The 15,795-nt window shown below is 34.4% G+C and overlaps 1 protein-coding gene across 2 annotated transcripts in view; it reads left to right on the top strand.

Moving 5' to 3' along the window:
* CSPP1 (centrosome and spindle pole associated protein 1) overlaps window positions 1-15,795 on the top strand; it is a 252,250-nt gene that overhangs the window by 192,131 nt on the left and 44,324 nt on the right. For both annotated transcript variants that reach the window (XM_078072319.1, XM_078072320.1), the window contains 6 exons: window positions 2,587-2,739; window positions 6,224-6,336; window positions 9,977-10,126; window positions 10,515-10,661; window positions 13,381-13,485; window positions 15,433-15,499. In XM_078072319.1, the coding sequence (XP_077928445.1) occupies window positions 2,587-2,739; window positions 6,224-6,336; window positions 9,977-10,126; window positions 10,515-10,661; window positions 13,381-13,485; window positions 15,433-15,499 (735 nt within the window). The remainder of the gene's footprint in view (window positions 1-2,586; window positions 2,740-6,223; window positions 6,337-9,976; window positions 10,127-10,514; window positions 10,662-13,380; window positions 13,486-15,432; window positions 15,500-15,795) is intronic.

Raw genomic sequence — 15,795 nt, 5'->3', positions numbered from 1 at the left:
CTACCAGTTAGATTTTTGTCTTAGAGACTGTGATCTTTATAAGTTAAGTATGTATATTTTAAGTTAATTTTGAAATATGTATTATTAGTCAAATTAGGGTTGGAAATTTTCTTTAGCTCTTTGAATTGACTTACAGAAGAGTTTTTATATCAGTCATGATCGCTGGATAATCTTGGGCCTATAGAAATATTTTCAGCCATTTTCTTTATGTTTTGGTATTTTCCATCAAACAACAGCTAACTTATAAAATTAATTTTATGGGGTGCCTGGGTAGGTAGTCAGTTGAGTGTCCGACTCTTGATGTCGGCTCACGTCATGATATCAGGGTCGTAGGATTGAGCCCCAGGGTGGGCTCTGCACTCAGACAGGAGTCTACTTCTCTTTCTCTCTCTCGCTCTCCCCCTCTCCCTGATCATGCACATGCATGCTTGCTCTCCCTCTCTCTAAAATCAATAGTCAATCAATCTTTAAAAAATAAAATTAATTTTAATTTCAAAGTATTTAGGTTTATAAAACAAGATAATAAAATAAGGAGTGAAAAAAATTTAAGTATTGTTTACCTGTAGCTATCACATAATTTAGTCCTGGTCTGATAAATTGTTCAGAGAGTAGAATTACTTTCCCAATCATTAATCTGTAATATTTTCTTTTGTTATTCTGTTCTTTGTAGAATTATTCTGTAATGCTAGCAATTTTATATTAGATGATATGATGCTGTACATTTGAAATAAAGGCTGTTTTTCAGTGACATCTTTGCAATTGGCAAATTATACTCTTCACCAAAGTGTGTTTTTAAATTTTGATTTTTAGCTGATTTCAAACCTTTTATTTTACCACCTCACAGAAAGATAGACAAGGAGTGACCACTTAATCGATAGTCTTTTGCAATAAATAGCAGTATGGACTTGTCTTGATTGCTTAGTCTGATAGTCTTAAGTAATTATGTACTCTGCTGACATCAGTTTTCTTTTTATATAAACACATTGACTTATCTAATTGAGAGGACTGTGTATAATCACAACAGTAAAGTAAACAGATGTTATTCATTTTGAAGTCTATTATAGTGTTTGTTTACTTATAAGATATTTATATCTTAATTTATGGTTTGTGTAAGTGAATATCAAAATGAGATTGCATTCCCTGAGCATTCATTAGTTTGATAACAGAGCTCTGTTATCATCTTAGAAGGAGTGAGCTTGATGTACCATACTCTTCTAATAGAAAATGGAAGAATACCATATATATAGTTATTCATAGTGACTTCTCATTTATACAGAGTGATCTTATGCTGTTAGTGTGAATTTTGGATGATGAGATACTGATTTCCCATTTGAGTTCTTTTGTGTAATATGGTGACTTTTTAGCGACCGCAGCTGTTAGTTCATGACCTCAACTTTATCATCATCTTTCTGTTTTCATTTACCTCCCATATCCAGATAGATCCCAGGATTTGGTGATGATTGCAGGAGCACTTAGCTAATTTTTCCTTACCAATTCTTGGCAGTTCACAGTTCTTTTGCAGTCAGTTTCTCTGTGATTTCAGCTAGTCCCTTACTACACCAGTTGTTTTATGGAGAAGAAGTATTTTTTAGAGTTCTGTAGTCATTCAGGTCTGTTTTTAATATTGACTTGTTGTTTGACCTGATTCTGTGTGCTCAGATTTTTGTGATGTGTATGTGGTATCTACTGCTGTGTGACAGATTACCCAATATGTAATGTTTTAATATAACAAATATTCATTATCTTGTGGTTCTGTGAGTCAGTAATTTGTGAATGGGTTAGCTGGGTATTTCTGTCTCAGGGTCTTTGATGAGTTTGGGATCCAAAATGTCAGCCAGGGCTATAGTCATATGAAGGCTTGACTGGGACTGGAGAATCCATTTTCAATATGGCTCCCTCACATGGCTCAAGAAACCTCAGTTTCTTGCCTTGTGGGCCTTTCCAGGGGGCTCCATCAATACCCTTATGATATAGTAGCTGACTTTCTTCAGAGTAAGTGATCCAGTAGATAAAGCAAAGTGGAAACCATAATGTCTTTTATGACAGGAAGCCTGGAAGTCATATGCCATCATCCTGCAATATTTTATTCATAAGAAGTGAGTTATTGACTCTGGCTTATGCTTAAAGGGAGGGGAATTGAACTCCATCTTTTAAGGGAGGACCATCAAAAGAGTTTATGGATATATTTTAAAACTCTGCACTACATGATTATATTTTTTTTCATTACGAATGCTAATGAAGTTGGGTAAATTTCGCTATGACTTGTTTTGAATTGTTGCTGTTTGTTCTGTATTAAAGAGATTCCAACTTCTTAACTAACATAGATATGAATATAGTTTTTATGGATTGTCAAAGATCTAACATTCTTAAGGTCTCTACTGATTTTGAGTTTATTTTATAAGGTTATTTTTTGAAAATCTTACAAGTTTTAATAATTCTGTTTCTATTTGCAGGGCACCAAGATACCATTGAATTATTTCAACTCCTATTTTTTCTCTCTGATTCTCTACTTTAAAAAAATGTATTAAACATACTAATTACAAAAATGTATTTGTTGAAATAAATGGCTTATTTTTCCCCTCTCAGCTGATTTGAATAGGATGCACAGACAAAATATAGATGCCTACCATAACCCAGATGCAAGAACATATGAAGATAAAAGGGCTGTTGTATCTCTAGACCAAAATTTAGCCACCTCAAATGCTGAGAACCTAGAAGATTCTACGAATAAAAACTCAGGTTTTTAATCACATTTTATTTTGTTTGTTTGTTTGTTTACATTTCTAAAGTTGTTCAGTAACATTTCTCTTCTCTTGCCTGACAAAGGTCATATTGTGATTTTGAGAACTTGGTTACACTGAGTCAGGAAGCATAACACGTTATTCATGTTATTTACAATACCTTTTCTTAAGCTTTTCTATTTTGAAAAAAAGCGAATAGGGAAATATACTTTGCTTTTTAACACTATGTGTTTCTTCTTAGCTTTATAACTTATGTATGCTTTAGCTGCTGCTAAAATTTTTATTTTGCTGGTGGGAGGACTTAAAATCACATAGTCTCTTTACACATAGACAGACAAATAGTCTCTTGCTTCTTATACCCATAACTATTTGAATTAGTGAAAATGCATCAGATGTGATATGATATATTGTACAAAGAAATTGCTTATTTTTATTTGTTATACTTTATTTTTATTTTAATTGTTAATTTTATTTTTTGCTTATTTTGTAATCATTTGCCCTCTCTTGTAAAACCACAAAGGACAAAGAAATGAAGTTTAATTTTTTTAAAAGTTTAATTTGATGTCCCTTTCTTAAGCAATATCTTTGATTTGCTATCAAACAACATCCTTTAATTAAAGGTTCTATAAATAGAAAATTATTCAGTAGCTTTCTTTATGACTTGGCAGGGAAAGTTGGGTCATCTTCTTTATCAAGTGTATATGAAAATATGTTACATATTTTAAAATCAAAGGAAGTTTAAAGGATATATCTATCACCTTGCACTATATTTTGATGCCTGTAAAAGTAACCATTTATTTACTACAAATTCTGCTTTTGTACTTCCACTAAAGTTTTGATTTTAGACTACTAAAGAACTTACATTAGAAAGTCCTCCCAAAATATCCCTGACTGATCATATAGTCTTCAAAATTGATTTTTAAATTTTTAACCCATATGATTGCCTGGCCAAACAGGCAGATTAAATAGGGAGCTGTGATTAGAATCACCAGACTTTCATCTTTCACGCCTTTGATGGTAGCACTAATCCCTGTGCCCTTCTTGAACATTTTAGGAGATGTGCTACTTGTCATTTCCGTGGACAGCCTGTACCACTGTTGGATCTCTATTTACGAGGAAGTGCTTTCTTACTTTGATCCACAATAGATTTTTACCTAGTGGATCCAGTCTTCATTTTTGAAGCAGTACAATTGAATTTTTTTTATTGTATGTGATTATTAATTTGGCTTCCACTCTGTTTTTTTTTTTTTTTTTAAGATTTTTATTTTTATTTATTTGACAGAGAGAGCACAAGCAGAGGGAGAGAGAGGGAGAAGCAGGTTCCCTGCTGAGCGAGGAGCCCGATGTGGGACTCGATCCCAGGACCCTGGGGTCATGACCTGGGCCGAAGGCAGCCGCTTAACTGACTGAGCCACCCAGGTGTCCCAGGCTTCCACTCTTTGTAATAGTTCATTGTGCAGTAAAAACACCTTTCATTTTATTGAAGGGAATTTTGACTTTTTTTTTTTGATACATCATTATTTTTCTCTTCATTTGTTTCTTCTAGTAGTCTCCTTCTCTATCCTTTTCTTCCACACCTGGTATTGTTTGTAGTTCTGTCTTCACCCAGAACTTTCTCTATCATATTAATAAGGATTTAAGCATCTAACTCTGCTTATCAAGCAAAAACACTGGAAAAAAATCAAGTTTCTATGACCCTTTCCAAGGAAAATACACAAACTTGATGATTGAACATGTACAGCAGAATTTACTGCCTGTTGCCTTTCTGTACACTGCCAGGGTTTTGGTGCTGGTATTGTGGGCAGGATGCTTTCGTTTAAGAAATCATACAAACTCATGAAGTGCTAAAATGTCCCCTTTTTTTGTGTATTGAAGTTCCCTAAGAATTAACCTAAGATAGACTTTCTGAATGCAAGAAACTATCCAGTCATCTAATTTGTTGCTGTGCTAGCATATATGTGTATGAGTGTATGGTTATATATGTATATGTGTGTTTACACGTACACATACATATGTGGCATTTAATATTTTAAAGGCCTTAGGGAACTTGAATATATCTGAAAATTGAATGTTATAATGTGTGCTTAAAAGTTCATTATCCTTTCATGTTTTCTCTTCATTAGGCCTGTTTGAGGCCTTTCCTAAAGTTCATTGTTTTTCTTTTACTTTCTGGTTCTAGGATGAAGAACCATATTTATGAAGTCCATACTAATTTGACTTAAACTTAGTGTTTAGCTTATTATGATACCTAGATATATTTCCATGGGTTAGAGCATGTGTTTCCCTATGATTTTATTTTTGTAATTTATTTATTTTTAAAAAACCTTATTTTTAAAAACTTAATTTTGTTTTGTTAATCTACCTTTTCACTATAACATTTGATTTTCAGCCGATCTATTCAAATAAGCATTAGTATATTTAAACACAAAGGCAAAATAGGCCTAAGTGGCAGCTAAACTGCAAGGCATGAGTGGGTGAAAGATATGCTTTAGATTGATGGTATAAAGACTGAGGCAGTAACTAAAAAATAATATAAAAAGTTATGTGAGGCTTAAATTTAAATATATTTTTCCTGCATTTAAGGAGAGACTCCTGGGGTATAATTATTTTTCAGGTTGCCTTTATGAAATCATTTAATCCTTCCCCAGAATGTATAATTCTGTTTATAGGAACATATAGCATATTTTTATTCTTCATGTTTATATCCTGTTACTCTAATAGAATTTTTAAATAAAAATTATTACAGTGATAAAGAATCATTCTAATTTGTAAAAAGTGTTTTCAGAGCTGGCTTTCTAATCTATTGTGAACCATAGATGGAAAGAATTTTGGAATTACTGATTTTCTAAAACAAATTTTTTAATATACGTATACATACTAGATTTTAATATATAATTAAGCATATTCTTAAGAAAAAGGTATTTACAGGGGTGCCTGGGTGGCTCAATCATTAAGCCTCTGCCTTCGGCTCAGGTCATGATCCCAGGGTCCTGGGATCGAGCCCCGCATCGGGCTCCCTGCTCAATGGGAAGCCTGCTTTCCCTCTCCTGCTCCCCCTGCTTGTGTTCCCTCTCTCACTGTCTATCTCTGTCAAATAAATGAATAAAATCTTTAAAAAAAAAAAAAAGGATATTTACATAAGAACTTAAATGTACTTTTTTTCTCTATATAAATTTTACTTTAAAGTCTGTGCTGCAGTGAAAGTTGTTTAGGCTCTTACCTTTTGTTTCCTTGGTGTCTTTCAGGTATAGACATAAATTTTTCAACTATGTATTTTTGTTTCATCATTTTTCTTTACTCGTTACTTTTCATCTGGTCTTCAGATTCTAATCTCAACCTTCCTCTTCTGATTTTTGACCTCTGGACTTCCGTAGTTAGCACATTTATTCACAATATGGATTTAGTAGCAAACTTTATTCTTTAACCTTTGTATTTTCTAACCATCGAGTAATGGTATGTTTTTGCAAAATTTCTCTTTCAAGGTTACATGCAACCACAGAGCTCTCCTTTTGCTCGGGGAAATATATTTTGTGAGCCTCCAACTGAACTTCAGATTAAACAGCAAGAATTATACAAGAATTTTCTTCGTTTTCAGGTGAAGTGCTTATTTTATCATAGTTTCAAAGTTTTGTTAGAATTGTAATAAACTAAACTTGAAAAGATTTTACGCACGGGATAAAGAATAAATTCTAAAATACCTCCACAGTTATTTAAGATATCTAATTTACATCAGATATAGGTAGTACTAAAATGATATTATTTCATTTATATCTGAGAAAGGAATATGGAGACATGTTAGGCATGCCAGTTGTCTTACTCTTTTTTTTTTTTTATTATTAACGTATACTGTATTATTTGTTTCAGGGGTACAGGTCTGTGATTCATCAGTCTTACACAATTCACAGCGCTCACAATAGCACATACTCTCCCCAGTGTTCATCTCTTTTCTAAACTTTATTAAATCATTGTTAAAGAATGCTGACATTTCTAAAACTGAATGATTTAATAAAATATTTGCTTTTTAGGCATAGAATGAATATTTCTAGATGCTTATGTGTTAGTAGAAAATCAATAGTTTTGGGGCGCCTGGGTGGCTCAGTCGTTAAGCGTCTGCCTTCAGCTCAGGTCATGATCTCAGGGTCCTGGGATCGAGCCCCGCATCGGGCTCCCTGCTCCGCAGGAGGCCTGCTTCTCCCTCTCCCACTCCCCCTGCTTGTGTTCCCTCTCTCGCTGTGTCTCTCTCTGTCAAATAAATAAATAAAATCTTTAAAAAAAAAAAAAAAAAAAAGAAAATCAATAGTTTTTTTCCAAATGATATATTCTTGACTCATTATAGTTTGTAAATTATTAAAAATCAGATGTAATCACATTTTGCAATTATTTGCCTCATTTATGCATGTAAGCAAATAGCATTTAAAAATAGTAGAAATGCCCAAAGGAAGACACGAGTATCCAGGGTTTATTAAGCAAACAGAATTATTGAATACCCATACTGTGTCTGCTAGGGGTGGAGCCTGAGGTGAAAGAGAAGGACTCACAATTTCTTCTCTTCTCACCTCCACACCCCTTCCCACCCACCCTTAACATCCCATTTCAGATTAACCCTGTGGTCTTGGTGGTCTTCCTTTGATACGACTTCTCATGTTACGCTTTGCTACTCAAAAACTGGTGGTAGCTTTTCTTTCCTACAGAAAATACCCAAATTCCTTAGTCTGAGACCTAAAGCTATCCAGTCTAATCCCAAACTCTTAAATTCTTCTTAAAAAGGTTCTACTCAAATATGTCCTCTTTCTAATCCTAATTATTGTGGACTCTTCAATAAGGCAGTGATGTAATGGATATGCTCTTGTTGGTGACTGATCTAGCATTAGTCTTTAAGATGTATTTTTGGAGGATTGAAAAGATTGGAAGCAAGGGTATTTTACTAGACGGGCAACAACGGAAATGGATGGAAAGACCTTTGTAAGGATCGACAGAATGAATAGAGATAATGAATGTAAGAGAGTGGCATCAGAAGTCCCTACGGTATTGGCCACTCATGTAGCAGCTGATTGAGGGTCACAGAATCACCTACTGAACTTGAAATGCCCTGTGGTATATGCCCATAATGACAGCAAGTCAAAATTATGTAACTCCTATTATACTTAACAAGTGTTAGCATGGTTTAGGGTAGAATTCAGGGGGGAAAACAGTCTTGAAATTATATAGCCTTTTATTATTTAGAAGGTACTTTTGCATACAGTATCTCATTAATCTTCAAACTCGCCAAGGAAGGTATTACTATTTCTGTTTTATGACATGCAACTAAAACCCAGGCTAAGACGCTTACCCATGGTGGCAGAGCCAGCAAATTGAACCCAGGTCTCCTGACTTTAAGTACAATACACAATACACACTTATATTTCTAGACGTCTCTCAGAGTCTTTCCCTCTGGAAAAAAGTAGTAATAGGGGAAGTTTGACTATATCAGTTTTAGAGTAAGTTTAGCCTTCAGTTCTCCCAACCTGTAAATCCTCAGTGTACCTGTGAATGGATTGCTCTCGAATGGTGGCTTACATATTTTTCTTTAAGCAGCCCCTTAAAACTCTCCCTCTCAAGCAAAATCTAACACAAAACTCTAAGAAAATTTAAAATATCTAAATGGTATTTATTATTACTACCAACACTAAAGTGTCAGACAAGAAGTATCCCCAAACTTAAATGTCAAAAGAAATGTTATAAAATGTTCAGATCTGTGTACCAAGATGGCAAAATAAGGCTTAGCTCCATGTATGAATAAAAAAGTTATACTGTTAAAGTTAATGCAGCAGAAGTCTTCATGTGGTTAAAATCTGATAAGTAATGCAAATGAGTGTTTACATAACATTTTTAATTACAGCTTTAGAGATAATTTAATCTTTTCAGCTGTAAGATAAAATTTGATAAAATATTTGCAGGACCCTTGAAGCACCTTTGTATTATACAATTTGAAAACAACTGACCTAGATGATAGCTTTCCTCTTTCTGTTGAACTGCTGTGTAGCATTTTTGTTGGAAGGGCATTTCTGTGGATTTCTTCGGTGTGTGATCCATTTATGATTGTGACCTTTAATGGAGAAGTGACTTTGTGACTGTAAATTTTTTTTTTGTGTGTGTGGAATAGGAAGAAGGGGGAAATGAGTGTTAAATGTGAGGTTTTGTTGTATAGATCATAATTGACCTTTTGTCTAGGTGTATTGTATTTGAAGAAGTGATTGTGGGTACCTTATTAGTACTAAATATTAGGATTGTGCTTATTTAATAGTGTTGTTTGAAAAAAGTGTTGGAAGAAGCCCTAGCATGTAAAGTCATGGGACATGTAGGAAGAGTAAAGTTCTTACAGTTGAAAAAATTGATAACACTAGATATAACAGCCTTGAAGCTAGAGGAAATGTAGACAAGAACAATGAAAATAATTTGAATATCCATAACTATTTCATATTTAAGAGTAACTAAAATCTATTGATAACCTTAAAACCAGCATCATGAATTCCCAATACCTTTGCTGCCATTCTTCCTTACCTCATTCATGGAGGATGTAGACTGTATCTCAGGGTCCTCTTCCTTTCACATCTCAGACTTTGCCTTAGAATATTTCTCCAGAGTACTTAGCACTGTAGGCCCCAGGTGGCATTCAAGATGAAACTTAATTATGAACCCTTGTGGCTAAAATCCTTGTTTACCTTACCACTTGCCAGTAGATACGAAAGAAGAAAGGGCGTTCTGGGGAAGGGATTCTTGCAAAAGGAATGATTAAATGCTAAAATACTACACTGTTGTTTCAGGATACTAATCAAGCCAAGGAACTTTGAGACATAATAGTAATGATCATTATAAAGTAATATAATCATGAGTTATTTACTGAGTATTTGTAAACAGGAATTTTTATTTATTTTTTTTAACGTACATTGTTTCACTTCAGTTCTTTAAGTACTCCTTGGAGATATAGACATTAATAGCTCTTTTTACCAGATGACAAAACTGAATAAGAATGTCTTCTTAAGGTCACTCAGTGAGTAAGTATTTGGTGGAGCTGGAATTTTACTCATATCTCAACATTACATCATGTAGCCTCCCTAATAAAATATAGGAAACTGAAAAATTTAGGAACTTAAAAAGAGGGTATGAATGTTGAATTCATAGGATACTAGAAAATATTACATGGTATTCTAACTTTCATTAGTTTCCCAAAGTAATAACTAGGTTTAATTCTTTAGATTGAGGAAAAGAAACAGAGAGAGGAAGCAGAGAGAGAGAGACTAAGAATTGCAGAAGAAAAAGAAGAAAAACGGCTTGCAGAACAGAGAGCACGAATTCAGCAAGAGTATGAAGAGGAACAGGAAAAGAAAAGGGAGAAAGAGGAGGAGGTGCATTTTTTTCCTACTTTCTTTTTATACTTATCCTGTAAGTGAAATCTTTATTTTGACTTGGAAAGGTATTACAGAGAACAGTCCTAGAGTACATTTAGAAAATATCAGATCAATATTCATTTATTGGATACTATTTTATTAAAGTGAAAGACTAAGTTAAGAAAAGAGATTAATGATGACTTTTTTAAGCCAAAAATTAGTTTAGGCTTACTGGGATGTTATACAAGATGCCTAATACTTTATTGTTAAATAGCTTCTTTTTGTTACCACTGTATCATCTATATCTTCAATTTTATCTCTTTATTTCAGACAAATAAGACAGCAGATATTTGAGTGGACTATAGAATGTATGTATGGAGTGTGTATTTTTCTCTTTATTTTAAAGCAAAGGCTAAAAAATGAAGAGCTTATTCGGTTAGCCGAAGAAAGACGAAAAGAGGCAGAAAGAAAGAAGAAAGAAGAGGAAGAAAAACATAATCTGCAGCTTCAGCACTACTATGCAAGAGAAAATATAATTGGGGAAGAAACAAAGGTACGTTTAAAACCCCTTTCACTGTGGCCTTGGGAGCAAAAGAGGTGGGGGAGGGGAGGCTTTTGTTCTTCCCTTCCATCTTGCTACTTCATCTGGGTGCAGCACACTGGGCTTCCTGTACAGAGCATGTCATGTGCTTGCTGCTCTTTCCCCCCTCAGTGAGTGTAAGGGCTTTACTTACCTTAGTCATTCTTAATCTTGTTCTCGTGGTCTGTGGAGTAGCACCTGGCCAGCTATTCATGATAAGAGTAAGTACAGAAATGGAAAGTAAGTGTCTGGAAACTTTTGTAGCAATTTGTCAAAGTAATTCTGTGTCTGTTGGATGTGATAAGAAAGTTGGACTTGAATTGTGTAATGTCTTTTAAAATTTTTCATGTATTTAGTAATTCATTTTTACTGTTTTACACTTTTATCCTTGATGGATTGGAAATTAAAAAAGAAATTGGTGGCTCACAATGGACTGGTTTGAAGTCCATAGCTGAGACTGATTGATACTCACTGTTAGGTGTGTGGTGGATCAAAGAGGTTTTCTCTCTAGGAAGCCACTTGGCCCCTGTGAGGCTCCAGTTTACACCCTTGCTCATATTTCAAAGCTATTTTATATGCATATTTTATATGCATAAGTATCACTGGGGATTTGTTAAAAATGCATCTTCAGGTCTTATCCACAAAGTGTCTGATTTTAATAAGTCTGAGGGTAGTCCAGGAATCTGCATTTTACAAGCATTCTTAGGAGTTCAGATGTAGTTGGCCTGTGGACCACATCTTGAAAAACTCTGTATGTGCTATAGCTTTAGCCCAATTTAATTTAAGAAAATGGTTTTCAGAAGTTTAGATTTATACAGACATTATTTCTTCTAAGCAGCATTCACAGAAATACTACTTTTAACCAGTGGGCTCTTCTAGTGTATTTATGATGTGGTTTGGTACACTTTTCAATGTGTAACCTGCTATAGACAATGTGAGCCATTTTTGATGGGTTCAGATACACTATTTGATTTCTCACCCCAGGATTTTATGGTGATAGAAATAAGGGTTTACAGTTAGAATCTGCTGAAACATTATTTAAAAGAGAATTTATAAGTAACACCTATGTTTTTTGTTTGCTTTATTTATTTTCAGTGTTCTAGTAATGTTAGGCAATACCCTTCATTTTTAAAGTTGGATATATATTTGTTCTGCCTTTTAAAATACTATTCAAATGTCATTCATTCATTTTTTAAATTAATAGCATTATTTTTTAGAGCCATATTAGACTTGTAGCAAAATTGAGTGGAAAACACAGAGAATATTTTCTTGTAAAATTATTTAAAAATGAAAGAACATTTGTTTCTGCCAATTTCTAATTATGTTTAAGAGAAAGTGCTTTCCTTAGGAATATACAGTTTTATGACTGTTCTAGTTCAATTATGAAGTACCATAGTTTTAAACCAGCTTTGTTCCATTTAATGTATTTTGCTCTCAGTGATGTAGTTATCACTGCTAGCTATAATTTTTCTTTTATTTATGTATGCCTGATAATATATTTTTGTCCATTTTCTTAGTTTTTACTTTTGTGTCATCATTTATTTTTTATTTAGCTTGTGTATTTGGTTTGTTGAATTTGGTTTTATGTTTTTTTTTTAAATTCAGTTTTTTACCCTAATCAGAGAATTATAGTCTTTTGAACAGTGATACCTAGATCCATCTATTTTTATCATACCCAATATATTTGATCATATTAATTGAATTTCTGGATTTTTTTAAATTTATGCTTCCTTGATAGTTATTTGTTTTCTTACTCTGTGGAGTATGCTTTGTTTGCTTCATCCTCTGTGGTCCTTTAGAAGGTTTATATTGTCGTTATAATTCTGCTTGTGGTCATCTACTGGTTTTAAAAGAACAGATTTTCTCATATATTTCTGATTTTGTCAGAGTCACCAGTGAAAGTAATATTTGATTTTGTACCATGCAAAATGAACAATTTAACATCCATACATATACTCTGTTCTGGCTGTTTTTTTTTTTTTTTAAACCAGATAATTATTATTGCATTTTGTTGGGAATTTGTTTTTTGCATTTTGATTTTAATATGAAATTGGGAACTATTTACTTTATTACACTGGAAACTGAAACCCTCTTTTATCTCTTATGGAGACATAGAATGCTGTTGTTATCTGGAACATTCCCTCATGGTGATGCTCTTGGTGACAAGAGATCTAGGTTTTAGATGTTGATTTATATTATTTTCCAGAAAAGAATTTTTGTTTTTTTGTGTTGTCCTGTTTCTTTTTATTATTAAAACAAGTGTTTACCTTAGTTCTGTTTTTTGTTTTTGTTGTTTTCCTAATATTTGGTATGGTATTGCTTTACTTAAGTTTGTTGGATTTTTTTGTTCTAATCTGAGAGTACTTTGGTTTTAATAACAATATCTAAATCAATTAGTGTTTATCATAACTGATGTTTTTGATCTTACATAATTGAATTTCTGACTTTCTTTTTGGTAAAAAGTGTTTTATTAAATAAAAGCAATAGCTTTCTGAACTTCCTAAGTGGTCTTGTTAACTATTAGGGGTGTCTGTGCACACAGGCACATATATATGTAGACATACATATATGTATGTATGTGTATAGACATATGTTGGTGTGTGTGTGTATATATGCATATGTGTTTATATATGTATGTGTTTGTATGTGTATATATATACATACATATATATGTATACTTTCTTCCTCCCAGCGCTTGAGACAGCCTTCTCCTGTAGTTCCTGCTCTTCAGAACAAAATTGCAAACAGACTTCAAAGACCTCCTTCAGTTGACAGCATTATAAGTTCCTTTATTCAGGTATATACTTTTTCTTTTGATTTGTTAATCTTAGCTAAATTAGTTTAGATGAGGGGAATTGAGTGAGTTTTTTTAATTCATCATATTTAGCTATGTTACATTTTTTCAAATCTGAAATACAATGGTTGCATTTATTTGTTGCATCAGTTGTAACTGGTAATACTTGGTGCCATAAAGTTTAAATTCTTTTGACAGATTATAATTTAGCAAATGGTTCTTGTCCAGCCCTCTCAAGAAGGCCTTTTCTTTGATAATATATTATCTGGCTACCTGTAATTATGCCATTGAAGTCCCTTATACTTTAGACTCAGCTATGATCAAAAAAAGAGAGCTGGGAAAATGTTCCAGAAGGGTTGATCCTTGAGTTGACTCTTGAAGAATGAGTAGGAATTTGCCATAAAGAGGAGGAGGAGATGTGCCAAATCATGGAAGGAAGTGGCACACACGGAGAAGAATACCCCATGGTTTGCTCTGGCCTCAGAATGCCTGACCAGGGTGGCAACAGAGGTAGAGGTCAAGACATGAGTAGCATGTGGTATGGAGTTTGACTTGATTCCCATAGATGAGTGGGTACCAAATGGACTAATAACCAGAATAGACAAAGCAAATGTTAGAACATTGCCCTAATCCCGCTCTCTCAGATTCTGATTTAGTCGGTCTGTGATAGATAATGAATGGTATGCTTTGTAATACTTTAAGTAGGAGAATGACATATGTCATAAGTTGGAGGATGGCCATATTTGTCTTACCTAACATTCTCTCAGGCACTGGTGTGGAGATGTATTTTAGAGGTCGGGTAAGACCATAAACATGGAGAGAAGTTACAGTGGTTTTGCAGAAGTCCAGTTGTGAGACTTTCAGGACTTAAAGGCAGTGACATTAAGAACTGAGAATGGGTGACAAATTCAAGACATACTTAAGAGACACAAATAATGGCATTCACTGTGTGTGGGGGGTAGGCATCAGTGACAACCTTCAAGTTTCTTGTGAGATTTATATAGAGTGGGTGGTTGAAAATATGGGTTGTGGCTAAGGAAGGAGTTCTGGACTGGTTTGGAAGCCATTAACATTGTTCCTTGTCAGATTAGTACAGTTGTCTGGGATGGGTTTGGGGGAAGTAAAGAGGGCTGAGGATGGAACACCAGGGAATTAAATATTTAAGAGGCAGAGAAAGGAAATAGAGACAGAGAAAGTGATAGAGAATGGCAATATCAGTTGCTACTGGCCAATTAAAATAAGGGTGTAAAATGCCCATTGAATGTGTCACTTGGGGATCCCCTGGTGACTTTGGTGAGAGCTGTGGAGTGATAGGGTGTAGAAGCAAAGGCAGTAGCTGTATGGTGAGGAGTGAATGGGCATGAGGAAGTAGACACCATGTTGCATCTATTCTTGAGAGGATGGCTATGGAGGGAAGTAGAGAAGGGACAGTAGATAGTGATGAAGGAGGAGATAAGAATTTTTTTTAAGAAGGAAGGGATTTTTTTTTTTAAGATTTTATTTATTTGAGAGAGAGAGAAAGAGAGAGAGCACGAGAGGGGGAGGGTCAGAGGGAGAAGCAGACTCCCTGCTGAGCAGGGAGCCCGATGCTGGACTCGATCCTGGGACTCTAGGATCATGACCTGAGCCTAAGGCAGTTGCTTAACCAACTGAGCCACCCAGGCGCCCCAAGAAGAAAGAGATTTTTAAGCATAAGCTAAGAAAAAAGAGTGATTGGAGGAGGTGGGAGTCACTTACCAGATACAGAGAACAGGTGACAGGGTTGTCTTTGGGTGGAGCAAGGACACTTCCATTGTGATGGGAAGGAAAAATACATATAGGAAAGTGTATAGGTAGGATAGTGGGAAATCTGGTTTCTTTTACATATAGTTGCTTCAAAAAAATTATTCTCTTCAAGCTTCTGAGTAGGCAAGACATACTGAGTATATCTTTGTTATGATTGTTAAACAGGAAAGTTCCATATCCAGGGCACAGTCTCCTCCGGTACCTGCCAGGAGAAACCAGCTCCGTGCAGAAGGTAGAGTTAACTATTAAGTCTGTAACCTATAATATTTCTCTTTTAAGCTTTTTATTTTGAAATAATTGTAGACTCACAGAATGTGGCAGAAGAGCATAGTGAAGTCCCGGGTACCCTTCCTGCAGCTTCCCTCAGTGGTACTATCTTATATAGAACAATAACCAGGAAATTGACATTGGTACGCTCTACAGACCTCCATCAGGTCTCACAGTTTTAACACAAAGTAATTGATGTGTGTTTGTGTTTTGTGTGTGGTTCTGTGCATTTGTATTGTGTATAATTTGTGTGACTACACA

Source organism: Halichoerus grypus, chromosome 5, assembly GCF_964656455.1.
Source record: "Halichoerus grypus chromosome 5, mHalGry1.hap1.1, whole genome shotgun sequence".
NCBI classification, from domain to species: Eukaryota; Metazoa; Chordata; class Mammalia; order Carnivora; family Phocidae; genus Halichoerus; species Halichoerus grypus.
This window is presented reverse-complemented; position numbering and strand designations above follow the sequence as displayed.